The sequence below is a fragment of the Patagioenas fasciata genome, chromosome 1 (assembly GCF_037038585.1).
Source record: "Patagioenas fasciata isolate bPatFas1 chromosome 1, bPatFas1.hap1, whole genome shotgun sequence".
Classification (NCBI taxonomy): Eukaryota; Metazoa; Chordata; class Aves; order Columbiformes; family Columbidae; genus Patagioenas; species Patagioenas fasciata.
This window is the reverse complement of record NC_092520.1, coordinates 55,489,874-55,504,148: the sequence shown is the minus strand read 5'-3', so window position 1 is coordinate 55,504,148 and position 14,275 is coordinate 55,489,874. Positions and strand designations below refer to the sequence as shown.

The following is a 14,275-nucleotide window of genomic DNA, read 5'->3' as shown; positions in this document are numbered from 1 at the left end:
AGCAGGCACTACACCTGGCAGGCTTCTGCAGATGGTAACAACTACCAACCCTCAGTGTGCACAGACAGTCTCTAGATCTGCATTCTGTACAACATATCACACTGCACTTGGAAAAAACCATCTCCCTCTCCAATATCTGAGATGGACAGAGTCTGGAATCTTGCTGTGAGCACAGTACTATTTGCATTTCTTGGTACAAAAAAAGACAAAGTTTTTTAGGCCAGCTTGAATCAGGCTGTTGTTTTCTCCCTTCCTTGTTTTCTCCTTTCTCCTCCAAAAGTCACATAGTAAAATGTATTTCTGCTGTGAAGGTTTCAAAGATGCAAAAGTTCCATGGTTGGAGTAAGAAATGAATTAGAACATTCACCTAAAAATGCAAGGACTGAGTCAAGGGTTGGTACAAGCTAAAAGAAATACAGGCTCTTAGAAGACTCCCTGAAAATGTGCTGATACTGCATTAAAATAGAAGATTAAAGTGAAAAGCATCCAGATGAACTGCTGACTTAAAACTGTCTGCAGTTGCACTGATTCATGCTCCTGATGTACTTCATTTTAAAAAGCCACCTTGACAATGCTTAATCACTTGTTAAGGGTCCTTATAGTTGGATGTCATGTGCTTGGAAACCCATAAAACTGAAATAAAGCAAGAAGCAGAAGAATACAGAGAAATTGTCTATCATGTAACAGGGTGCATAAAAGAAGCCCACCAGTCAGATCCACTTTTGCTATCAAGGCACTGCACATTTACTAGGTGGTTTTAGTCTGAAGATGTGCTCCTTTAATCACAGAAGAGTTGAGGTTGGAAGAGACTTCTGGAGGTCAGCTGGTCCAACACCCCTGCTCAAGCAGGGTCACCTAGAGCTGGTTGCCCAGGACTGCATTCAGATGGATTCTGAATATCTACAAAGTGAGGAGACTTCACAGCCTCTCTGAGCAACCTGCACCAGTGGAAAGGAGAGGGTGGTGGGAAGCATTTCCTTATATTCAAAAGGAATTTCCTGTTTCAGGTTGTGCCCGTTGCCTCTTGCCATGTCACTGGGCACCACTGAGAAGAACCTGGCTCCACTTTCTTTGCATCCTCCCTCAGGTATTTATATACATTTATATACACATTGATGAGATCCCCCCTGTAGCAGAAAAGGCTCAGGGGGAACAGTCCCAGCTCTCTCAGCCTTTTCTCACAGCAGAGAGATGCTCAGTCCCCTTCATCATCTTTGTGGCACTTCTCTGGACTTTCTCAGCAGCTCCACCTCTCTTGTCGGAGAGCCCAGCACTCCAGAGCTGACAAATATTATCCCCATCTTGTCTTGCTACCTGCTCTACAAAGAAGCACTCAAAGAGAAGAGAGTGGCATCAGAAGGAATCAAAATAGGGTTGTCACTATGCAAGTCAATATTTATTTTAATTGTAATTTGAGAGCTATGCTTAGTTATCCACTTCAACTGATAGATGCAAAAAGCATCACTTAATCAGCTCCTCAATCAGTAGTGATTATTTTTTTACCTTTTTTTTATATATAGAGCAGTGAACACTTACCTGCCTTCTCTGATTAATTCCTCTGCTGACTCAATCTGCTTATTGAGTTTCTTTACTTGCTTATAAAGAGAGAAGCACTGCTTATGGTCCTGGTCCAGTTTCAGACACTCCCGGACTTCACTTTTCACGGGGAGGAGGAAAAGGGGATGGAGGAGGGGGGGAAAAAAAGTCATCACAAAACAGAAAGACATCACCACACATGAAATTTCACCTAAAGACACAGACACAGTGCAGCATCTATAAGCTCTCCAGAACAACAGTTGACTTCTTTACATGGTTACTCCCTTCATCCAAAAATTAATTTAAAGTGAGAAGAAAAAAACCAAACACCTTCTAGAACATAAAATGATATTTGTCTGATTTTAAGTACTTTGTATTGCCAAATATGCAAAGATTGAGAAGTGTTACATTAATAACTGACTAAGCAGAAGAAAAATATACCCTGGGAAAAAAATTATATTCAGCAGTTATCAGAAAAAATTGTTTGTAGTTTTCCTGTATATTTAAGTCAGCTATATTACAAAATACCTCTGTAGACATATATTTTATCCTGCCTTAAACACACAAAGCTCAGGTAAGATCCAAACTACCTCTTGATGGAATATCAGCCACACCTGAGCCTGATTTTTCACTGTAAAGACTGTTTAATCCAACTCTGATTATGGCAGATACCTCTTAAAATAGTAAAGTCTTTAAAAAAAATACGCCAGAACGCAACCATATGAAAGAATAAAAGTTATGTATCATATATAGTCATCATAGTACAACCAAGGGGTTATTTTCATAAAGAGATAGCAAAGTTGTTTTTTTTTTTCCTAAAGAGAAACAAAATTTACTACTAGTTGAAAATTATTAAGCCTGTCAAGGCAAGAGGAAGCAGCTAAGGAAAGGACAAGATTAATCACCCAGCAAGTCCACAAGCTACAGAACTCTTTCTTAGTATATCTTATGACACAAAGAAAAAAAAGAAAAAAAGAACAATAAAGAAGAGAGGCTTATCCCTGCATTCTGATACCATCCTGTTCTCCAATAGTTATCTCAACTGCACTTATAAAAACCTTAAGATTTGGTTATTAGCACAGAAGTCCACGTGTGCATTTCAGAGAAAAAAAAAAAACAAACAAAATACCTGTTCTTGACATCACTAAGTTCAATGATGGTCAGCTACCAAAAGTCACCACAGAAGTGACCTATGAGCTCCAGAGATAAAGTATAATAGATACGCTGGGAAGGGGAATCCTAATGCAAGCCAGTTAGTTATTTGGTGTTTATTTTTGCCTGACCACAAAATGAATTTTTGCAGGCATAATCACATGCAGTTTCCATCCACTAGCCTTTGTCATATGCTGCCAAGAAAAGAAACTCAGGCTTTTTCAGTTACCTTCACCTCTCACTGAAGAGATTCTGTGGCAGACACCATATTGGAAGGAGTCTGGAGATGCAGGTAGAGCATCTCAGATGATGAGCTGCACAGAAACCACTTGTGTGCAAAAAGAAGGATTATACCACCTGTCCAGCCGAGCACAGAATATGAAGTTAAGAGCCCAGATTGGGCAAGGGCAGTTATCTACAGGACTGACTAGGGACATGTGGGAATAACACCTAAAACTTAAATGAATATGAATAAAAGACTACAGTGTAATAAAAAAATTGTCCAAAATATTGGACACTGTCTGCAAGAAAAAGACTGACAGCTCTGGATCCCCAGCTCCTCATACTTGGACACTCCTATTTATTCTTTATCTTGCAACCTTTTGCTTCCACTCCTGAAAATAAAAATCTAGCCCTAAGAATTCATTTTTTTTGTTTGCATTGTAAATTTAACTTGAACAGAGGCTCAAGGTTAAAAAAAAAGGTTCCACCAAAGCAAGCTGAGAGAATCACTTTCAGAGAGAGAAGCACAATGAAGACAGTAAGTGCAAGCAACTTGCATTATAGCTTCTATTTAAGTAAATAAGATGCCAGGAACCATCAATGGCTGGCCAGTCAAAAATGAACATGGTGTCTTCACTGCCAGTTCTTAGCTTCTGGAAAGGAGCTTCCTTTATCAGACCAAGATAAGAATGGCTACTCCATCCAAAAACCAGACAACATAGATATTTCACAGTTTGTCATGACCTATATCACATTTTCTGTCTCAATTATAAAGATTAGAGCAAACAGTAAAATTACCTGAGTGATAATTCATGGTCCCCCAGTTGATAATATATTCTGCTGATTTTATAGAAGGCTTCAGTGTTATCACTCTTTAATTTGGCAGCAGCTTTCAAGTCACTAATGGCTTTGCTTGGTTCCCCTTCTTTTATATAACACTCGGCTCGAAGTTCCCGTAGCTCTGCATCCCAAACACAAACCTTGAGAAATCAAAATTAAAGCTTGTTTTTGTTCCATAACACTTCACTTTTTCTCCCCAACACAGGAAAAAATCCCATTTAATTTCACTTTGCCAACTGCAATAGCATAAGGTTCAAGCTGCATGCAGAGCACATGAAATCAGCATCCGTGCTTCCTGGTGGATGCTGTGATGCACCCGCCCACACAGAAAACAAAGGCCTGAAAAATTTGTAAGTGATTCAATGAGCTCATGCAGGGAGATGAATTAAATCTACTGGCATTGCTTAAACTGGGACAGCCTGTTGAGCCTCCAGGGAAGGATATCAGAATCATAAGTTATTACATCCTCCCACAAGAACAGAGGTAATGAACAGCAAGGACCAAGCTGTCAGTTGTCCTCTAGAAAGAAGCCTGTGGGTAAGATTCAACTATGCAAGATTTGACCTTCGTATCTGGATTTTAAAGATATATACGGAAGTAAGAATGTCACAGTGTGGCATGAATAGCTACTTAAAAGGAACTGCCTAACATAATTTGTTTTAGAGAATTTATTCTGCATCTTATTTGTTTGTAAACCATCGTTTCAGAGAATGAGGCTGCTCTGCTTTTCCACATTCCTTCCCCATAGGGAAACTCCCACACTTTGGCAGTTTCTTCACGAAAAGCTATAATGTTGTAAATTCCAAGTCAACAGTGTTAATTTGTATGTTAAGAGTCATAGCAGTTAACTGTCTTTTAATATATATTTCTATATGACAAACAAAACACCCATATAATTGAGTCATTTACACTTATACTATCAGATTACCTACACTGATTAAGATTCAACAAATACAGGTATCTAAAGAACAAGCCTGAAAATCTAGATAACTATGCACATTTTTAACTTTGTGGGGTTTTTTTTAATCTTTTGTTGCTTCGTTTCCTCAAGACATGAAAGTACCTACTTCATAGTGCAGATCCACCGTTTCGCAAGTTTCTTATTAAAGACACAGAAATTGCCTGCATATATGCAACAAAAAAAATCTAAACTAAAAAAAAAACCAAAAAACCAAAAAACCAAAATCCCTCCACAACAACAAAAAAAAGAACACACCAAACTTATGTCTCCTATATTTGGCAAAACTTCATTGGTTTAAGAACAACTTTTTTCCCAGTTTCCCCAAGAACACTGAACTGTGGAAGACAGGAAAGTATAATAATAAAGTTCTCTGCAACAGAAGACTGGTTGAAATTGTATCTTTAACCCTAACTACAATCTATTACTTCGACTTTTTTTTGCAGCTAGTGCTCAGCATTCTCCACTCTCCAACTTCACTATGGACTCATGGTGTTCAGCAAAACTACGCCAATTACACCAACTGTTTTCACATCAGTGAAAAGTTTATAAACAAAAAGACAAAGATGTCAGACAGGATCTCTTACTTTCCTTTTACAGTACCATTTTACTTAACACTTACTGCCAAGATTTCATCAAGAAGAGAAATAGCAGTTTCATAATCCTCTTGCTGGTAGGCAGATAATGCTTGTGAATGCAGGCGCTGTAGCTCATCCGATTTTGTCAGCTGAGTATGGGCTTCTTTCTCCTCATTATTGCTGGGATTAGATTTGAGCTGCAAACATTAAGAAGAGACTGAAATGCTTGTTCAAGGATCTCTTTTTGTCCCATTAATAATCATATCACGGAGAACTGACTAAAGCTGCAAATAAAGCAAAATTAGTTTTAAAATTCCACTAGAAATATTTGCAACTCTGAAGCTCAGAAAAAGAAAAGATGTTTTTAGCTTTGATACAAGTTGCCAGAAGTCAGAGAAATCTAATTCCTCCCCCCCACCACACGTGATCATTTACCACTGAACACATCGTACACAAGATGCATTGTCCCCCTGCCACCCCCTGGAAGTGGCGGACATGTCCATCGTAGCCTAGTTAATTCATCTCTCTATAGACAATTATTAAACACTGGATTCTTCAGCATCAGTAGAAAGTATTTCCACATGGCATAATCACCTATCTCATTTTAAGCACAATTACTATATATAAATTAATTACACAAACAAATGCAACATGTCACAGATAGTATTACTGTAAAGCTGTGGTTTTTTACATTTTCCCCAGAAAGAGTGGCAACAGCAGCAAGTGAAGATGCTACAGATGGGGGAAAGGCATAACTGGGGATCAGCTGGGAATTTACGTACTCTGCTCCATACGTAGTTTGAAACAAGTCTAAAGTTCTGTCTACAAAGACTCACATTTCTCAAACCCCCCTCTCCGAGCAAGTAGAAGGGGTTACATTGTCCTTGTCTTAATCTGTTCAGGCAGCCTTTTATTTTCAAATATTTTTTTTTTAAAGCTCAGAAATCTCTCACAGGCAACTCTGCTACCACCCAGGAAAATAAATATGGGCTAGAAAAGAACCTCAGCAACTCACTTGCAAAGCCAGGAAATCATTTGTAAAATTAGTGTAGCTTGAATACAGCACTGCCTTTTGCTTGTTGCCCATCAGAACAACTTTCAAAGTTTTAGAAGGGGCAGATCAGAATGACTTGAAACTTAACTAAAATTTTTCTTTGTTAGTTTTTCCAAATCAAAACTCACACGGTGTTGCATTTAATAGACAGAATGTTGACTAAAGTTACTGAGTCCTCAAAGTCATCCAGTACTTTTTCTTTCCTCTTTTATTTCAAAGTGTCCCATTTTTCTCATCAGTAAGTTCTTCAAACACTCATATTTTGTGCTTAAGTCTCTGATGTAATTCAATAACATCAGCCCTCAGAACCCCTTTAACAATATTTCCTCTGGTTCTAAGTATATGAAAGAAAAAAAATCCTAAAAGCAACATTAAATGCATGCACAGGCCCCACCTCTGTCTTAGTTTCTTCATTAAAGTTTTTTTGACCTTATGTAGTGGTTTCATTTTACTCTGGCAAAAATCAAGTTGTACTCAGACTTGAGAATTCTCCTTAATCCCCTACACTGTCTTTCAGCAAGAGAAATGACATCTAAAACTTTTCTTCTTTGTAGGCTGATTCCTAATACACATCTCAAACACTTTTTATTCTGGTTAGAACAGAAATTCTGCCTATAAACCCCTGATGCTGTGCATCCTCTTTCTCCCCTAAATCTGGAGGTAAATTTCTGCACCTGTCATTTTAAAAGTTGGAAGATTACAAAATGCTATGAAGTTCCAAACTCTTTCATTCCAGCTGACTTGCTTAATTTCTCCCTGAATTTCTCAGCATTTCTCTCTCAAAAATTAAGAGCTTTTGCTATAGACAAGCTTTATGCTTCTATTTAAACTCATGATAACACTGTACTCCTTAGACACACAGTGTTTCTTGTAATTTATTTGGAGCAAAACATCAATGGAATACGAAAAACAATGTTACAACCATACAGACAAGTCCAATAACAATAAACAGCATTTGAGTAAAACATTCTACATAATTTTAGGTGGTACAAACTGTCCAGTTAACAAAGAAAGGGAAATCTTTCAAGCTATCATTCACACTAAAGGTGTGAATGGTGCTATAGTATGGTGTTTGTGTGCTATAGTATGATGAAAAGATACACTCAGAAGTTGTTAATTAGTATATTGCTATGATGTTTTAATCAGCAATGTTAACTAAAGCAAAAAGAAGCCTGTTCATTCAGCTTCCAGAAAAAAAAGCTGGAAACGTGATACAGTTTATTTGATAATATCATTTTGGTTTATTTCCCAAATTTTTTTTCTGTCTTTTTGCCTTGTGGTCAGGGAACAGTCACATCACTATCAATAACAAATCATGCCACAATTATTTCTCCTTTTCCTGTGGATCAGCAAGCTCCGGGGTAGCAACTGCTTCCACTAAGTGTGCTAGCTTTCCAAGGAAGTAGCAAGGTATTAAAAATCCCTTCAGCTGAATTTAATACAGCTCTAAGGCAAATCTAATACTCCTCTATAAGCTTCATCAACAGCCTCAAAGCACAAAAGCAGAAGCAACGCTCTGCTCAGGTGTGCAGGACAAGCACGCTGTTGCTGCTGAACATGTTCTCAGCACAGTATTCTTTGGTGTCTTTGAGGTTCCCTGCATTTGGATTCGAACACAAAGTTAGTCGCAGTTTAAGCTGCAACAAGAGCTGGCCATGGGTTAATAGTAGCTTTCATTCACTAACAGCCCCCCCTCCACCTGCCCCTAACTTATTTACAGAAAGCAAAGAAATGCTTTCCTTACTGTAAGTAATTCTCTATCACAGATTTATAGGTGCTGCTTTATTTTATAGCTTAGTCTCAGTATAGGAGAGAGAAACACCCTAGGGTAAGCAAAGCCCTGCTTCACCCCCACAGTCAAGTAAGCAAGATTAGGGGGTACAAAACATCATCCCCACTCAATTTATCACGCTGAGCTTCAAAAGCATTTGCACGTATATCTGTCTTTCTCCTCTCTATTCTGAGTGAGGAAGCTGCTTCTTCCAGAACTTTACCTCAAGGACTTGACTCAAAACTTCACAACGTTACCTGGCTGCATCCAGGACAGCAGGAAAATGTATTAGTAGTTCACTTCATGGAACCCAGCATTTTCTTGGCATCTGGAAAGTTCTTAAATAATTTCTATTCAAAGCAGACAGCCTTGGAATGGCTGCTCTGCATTTGCTGTCAAATCACAAGTCTTTAAAAGTTTTCTGATGGGAAAAGCATTTTAAGTTAAACAACTCACACTGCTTTTCAAAAAACAGCATAATTCGCCCTCCAAACCTGTCATACTTCATTGTATTGCACAAGTCCATCAATAAGACCTTTCTAACCATACAAAGGAGTTATACCAGCCACACAGAAGACTACATGAAAAATACAAGGTAGCATCACTTCAGATAAATATTGTTAACAAGACGCCATTGATACAGCCAAACTGGTAAATTAGGAGTGACAAAACGAAGCAAGATCAATATTAAACTACAAAGGATCCATTTGCATTTTGTGGGCTAGATGCTGCTATTCTGAAGATGCCATGTGCCAGTCTGAATGAATGAATATATTTCAGCGTGTTGCACTTACATGTATCTCACAATTATGCTTTCTGGATCAGCAATATGCTTTTTATTTAACAAAGCTTTACAACATCATTAGCATGCTAAAAAAAGGATCCCTGAATACAGAACACAGACAACAAAAATAAATCAATTAGGCTTGTGAAAAACATTCTGAGGGGAATTGAAGGAACCTCCATGATTTGGGTTATCTAAGATCAAGACACCCATGCATTCAGGAACGGTGCACAAAGGAAAGCTCTGCATTGGCAGAGTGATATATTAGGTAAGACAGCTATGATGTTAGATGCAGAAAAGCAAGGAAATATTTAAATACTTCTTATTCTTTACCCAGGAAGCTACAGATGATCACTGTTCCACAGAGGAATGTATCTGGAAACAACCTAATGCTACTTTGATCTGGTTAAGAGAGCTTCGAACACCCAGCCCAAGCTTGTCCAGTAACTTACTCAAATCAGGTTAACTTCCAGTGCCCTAAGAGGGTTTCCTCCTACCTACATCCAGAAATAGTATTACTACATACACTGGACAATAGTTTTCCACGGTTGGTTCGTGTATTTTGCAACAGCCAAAGGCTTCTCTAGATTAGAAAGCAATTTGTAGATGTACAGTGCTCAGTCACTTGGCCTTGGCTGACACCTAGTGGAGCCGGGAGCGGTGCCTTAGGCATTCACGCTTCCAAGGAAGACAGAATCGCCTATTTAGGACACAGCAATTTACAGTATTTATTGCAACAAACTCCAAACGTGAACATTACAGTCTCTCATTAAAAAAAAAGAGAGAGAGAGCAAGAAAGAAATACGACATCTTGGTCCTTTCCAAACTTTGCAATTGACTAAGCAAAAGTTCTTTCTATTTTTGTGCCTTCTACAAAATTCAGCAACTCAAACACTTGGCATTTTCTCCAGAACACAAGCAAGGTCACAGACAAAATTAAAAGGCATATACAATGAGCCACCAGGACTTGCATTGCTTCTGTCACCTTTTCAGAATGCCTTCTATCAACCAAAGCATACCAATATTCCTTTAATTTTCACTAAAACTCATACGCTTAAAGATGAAATAAATAGTCCCAGGGCTTTCACAGATTGAGGCCTTAGACATGAGTGTTGATGTGCCCACAGATCTGTCCTGCTAACTTTTATTATTCAGAAACTATTAACCGTAACAGAGGAACTTGACATTAAAGCATACCAACACACAACCAAAGCTGGAACAGATACTATTCATATACTGTGAGCAATGACTTTCTGAAGTCATCTGAGGACTTCTGCTTAATCCTTGTTCCATCTTGGGCACCCTGAACACGCAAATTGGACCTTCTGCTGACAGCTGTTAAAAGTTTTATTACCCTCTATGTCCTAGATTTCCAAACTGGTAGCTGCGTTGCAAAGGAAAAAGCTAAAGAGCTTCTAAAGATTAATGAGTTGTGATTCTGTGCTGCTAGACAGAAAAAAAACCTGGCACACGTAAGGAATTTCATCAGCTTGGTGCATCTGTTGGTCAAAAGGAGAGGTTTCTAGAAACGTAGTATTGCTTAACATATCCAGGCAGAAGTCTGAATAACAACCTCTATCCAAACCTTGCCATTAATTCCAGCCAACATGGAAGTACAGAGTAGAAAAAAAAAAAAAAAGGCAATCTAAAAATAACACATGAAGGCTCGGTATTCCCACCCTTTCCCAAAAGCCAGGCATTCCCATGCCAGCTCTCACACTGGTGCTGCCTCTCAAGAGCCAGAACCGATGTGCCATGGGGGGTGGAAACTCTGCTTGGCCATCACACACCTTTAGTGAGGTTTAAGGTGCTCATGAAACTTCTCCCATATACTATAAAACTGCATAGAAAGAATTTAAGAGTATGAAATTTTTTTCTTTTCACGAGTAGGCACTAAAGGATGGGTTTACTATTGTGTGTAAATAGCTTCTATGATTCTTTTAAGCTCTACACAAAAATGCTGCTCTTACAAGGTGAGAAAGTTTACCTGTCATCCTCCTCTCTGTTTAGATGGGTTGAATTTTTCTTTCTCTCCCTCAAATCTCCTAAACTGCTGAAATCCCTTTCAAGGAGCATGATTCCAAAAGGAGGGATGGGAAGAAAAAAAAAAAAAAGCTTTTCAGAGTCTTCACTGGGATTCAAAAGACTTCTAGAACATGTTAGGAGAAAACAGCATTTTACACACGGCTCATTACATCAGTCACCTTGCAACTCTGGTAAGCACAGAAAGCAGTGCTGGCAACAGTGACTCTTAATGCAAGTCTCATACAGTGAATTACAAACCATCTCACTCCTACATGTTTGTCCTTGAGCGGTCCAAGTAAAATTACTCCTTAGTTTCCACACCCTGACCTGGTTTCTTCAAGCTCAAACGTGTGGAATATTTTAAAATCTGATCTATTCCCTTGAAGTCAACACTTGACCCAAGCAAACAATCTCTCGTGTGAAACCACACAAGAGATAACACATCTACCATGAATTCAAGGGCATACAATCTACTTCAAAGAAGGCTGGCTTTACAAGAAGAAAGCCCATCTCATCTACACAACTATTTCCTCAGGTAAAAACTAAACACTGAAGGTAAAAACACTCTTATTTGACAGCCCACAATTCATTTTGGTAGGCATATGACATCCTCAGGACCACCTATTTCAGTTAACATCCTAAAAACCAGCACAGTAAAGAAAGTGTATTATTTTTCTTCAAATGAAGACTTCCCTTTTAGTGAAGAGGGATGGATGGGGTGGAAGTTTGTTTTGTTTTTTAAATACAGCATTTCCACCTCATCTTTCCATGACCCTCTGCTTTGGCAAACTAACATACGACCAGGCTTCTGCATGCCTACTGACATTAAGTCATCCTTTGCAGATTTAGAGCCTATGCACTACTGATGAAGGATGGCCCAGTTTTTCTCCAATTTAGGTCCAGATTTGGACAACATTTGCTGATGTGCTACATGCTTACCCAGATTAAGAGCATTCTAGTCAGCTGATATCCAGCCAAGTGAGAGGCTAGAGGGCTGTTCATATCCTGACCTATACTTACACGGCTAAAGAGCAGAATCATAGATTACATACTCTGTATACATGTAAAACACTCAATTTTAGGTATCCAAGTCCACAACTAAATTCCAGCCTAAAAGCTATTGAGATCTCACTGTCATTTTTTTGGGCCATGCTTGCCCTAGTAGCAGAAGGAATTTTCATTTCAAGGAACAGCTTATTCCTTCTGGCTTCTTGACAACTGACTTAAAGTATGAGTCAATGTTTCTTAGTGCCTGCTATTGACCTTTCCCTAACACCCTTCGTCCTCTCCACTCCTCTCATATAAAAACAAACAAATAAACAAAAAAAACACACAAAAAGCACCAAAACAAAAAACCCAGCATGTTAATACACAGTATTGTGACCCTGACTTCCCCTTGAGATTAACTGCAATTTGGTGTTCAGATGCAAACCAGGCATTTTAGATGTGCAGAGACTGGTAGAATAATCTGACAGACTTAGAAGGAAACACAGGAAATCTCTCAAATATATATATGTATTCTACTTAAGAGTCATGGTATGTAGGATTACTTATTCCCCTTCCCCATAAGAATAATTAACCTATTACAAATGTTTAATCTTGGCTTATTTTGCTTGAATATACTGTACTTAATTGTGCTCTGTAAAAGAGACTGCTGGCTACATTCCCTAAACACAGAAGTAATATTGTACATGGAACCAAGGAAGCTGCAAGCAAGATTTAGGACCAATATGGTATCTTCATAAGTCAGCTTCTAGAGAAGAAACCCTGTTCTACTTGAGCTTTAAAGCTTAACTAAACACTTAAACTATTTGACTGATCAAAGGCAGCAATCTAAATTTTTGCAGTTCATCTGGAAAAAAGGCAAGCTACTTGACAGCTGACTGGAGCAGCATTTCCATGTGCAGTATCAGGAAATACTCCACAAAACTGCAAAGAGATGCATATGCAAACTCAAAATCAACATTGACATCACATAATTGCTTCTGCAGCAACTATGTCCTCAGTTAATCAGAGCTGAACGACACTTTCCCACATTTGCAAACAGCAGGGTTGCACTGCAATCAGACGTGCAACTGCAGACCACACACTCCTAAAAAACTTACTGAGGAAGCAGCAGCAGCCAGAGGAGCCATTACTACATGAATTTCAAAATAAGCTACCGCAGCTCTGCTAGAGACACAAAGATTGCCTGGTGCATTTATACCTGCGAGAGCCATTCCTTCCAACTGCCCTGCAGAGCATACAGTATAACTGATCTGGTTTTGTCGTGCATACTCATTAGTGAGATTTCTACTAAACAACTGTAATCTGCAAGGCCAAACTGCTTCCTACATCACACTCTTCAAAGAAAACCAACAAGACAGCATCAGTTACACTTGCAAATTCTACTTATTTTGGCATAAAAGACATGCAAGCTGTTCAAACTAGCAACTCTTGAAGAGTAAGCAACAATGAGAATGAACCTTCTCATGCTTACAGAAATTTTGTGTAACCGAGAGGGAATCAAGCTTCACATTCTCTGAGAAATTTTGTTCTTGGAGTACATCAGTTTATTTTTGCAGTGTAAGGCAGAAATGTACAAAATACCCATTGAAAGAAAAAACAGACCAGGTGAGTTTTAGGTGGGTAATATCCCACTGTGTCTGTATGGAACCTCTGGGCACCTGCTGATCATTCACAGACCATGAATAATGGAGAACTCCTCGGCAGATGAAATGACAAGCTGATGCATGCCACTGAAATTCATTTATTTTAACAGCCCAGTGTCTAAGTTAAGCACCCAGGATCCTTCTGCAATCAGTGAAAAGAGAAAGGAACCTTCAAAGGCTGATCCATGATGCCCCCAGTGATTTTCCAGGATGATGTGAATATAGTGATGTAAAGCAAGGTTCAGTTATGTACTTTAAGTCCTTGTCACGTGTCCCTCCTTTCTGAATGAAGACTGCTCCCTAGTATATACGTCATCAAGCAGAGATCATGAAGTACCAGGCATACAAAAAACTCGGACTTTTAAAAATGCTGTGCTACTTCATGCAACACCTTCCGATTTCATCATCACTGCACTGCAACTTTTATCAGTCATTTATCCATAGAAGGTAGCTTAGTGACAGCAGCTTTAAAGAACAGGAAAGACAACTCAAGTATACATACACATACGCTCTAGAGCATCAAAATTGAGACCATGGCTCAGAACCCAACCTTAAAAGCAGTCACGTAGTTCAACTTAGGCCTCCAACTTACCACATTTTTAAAGTCATCCTCTGCTTCATCAAATTTTCCTTGCTTGAGCAGTAAGTGTCCTCTCTGTAATCTTGCCTGAAATGAAACATAATTTCTTTCGATTTACAAATTG

General features: G+C 38.7%; 1 protein-coding gene across 1 annotated transcript in view; it reads right to left on the bottom strand.

Moving 5' to 3' along the window:
• Positions 1–14,275, bottom strand: part of DNAJC3 (DnaJ heat shock protein family (Hsp40) member C3) — a 33,313-nt gene that overhangs the window by 7,687 nt on the left and 11,351 nt on the right. The window contains exons 4-7 of the mRNA XM_065845796.2: positions 14,164–14,238; positions 5,331–5,483; positions 3,709–3,890; positions 1,537–1,656 (exon numbers count right to left, since the gene is read on the bottom strand). Coding sequence (XP_065701868.1) covers positions 1,537–1,656; positions 3,709–3,890; positions 5,331–5,483; positions 14,164–14,238 — 530 coding nt within the window. The remainder of the gene's footprint in view (positions 1–1,536; positions 1,657–3,708; positions 3,891–5,330; positions 5,484–14,163; positions 14,239–14,275) is intronic.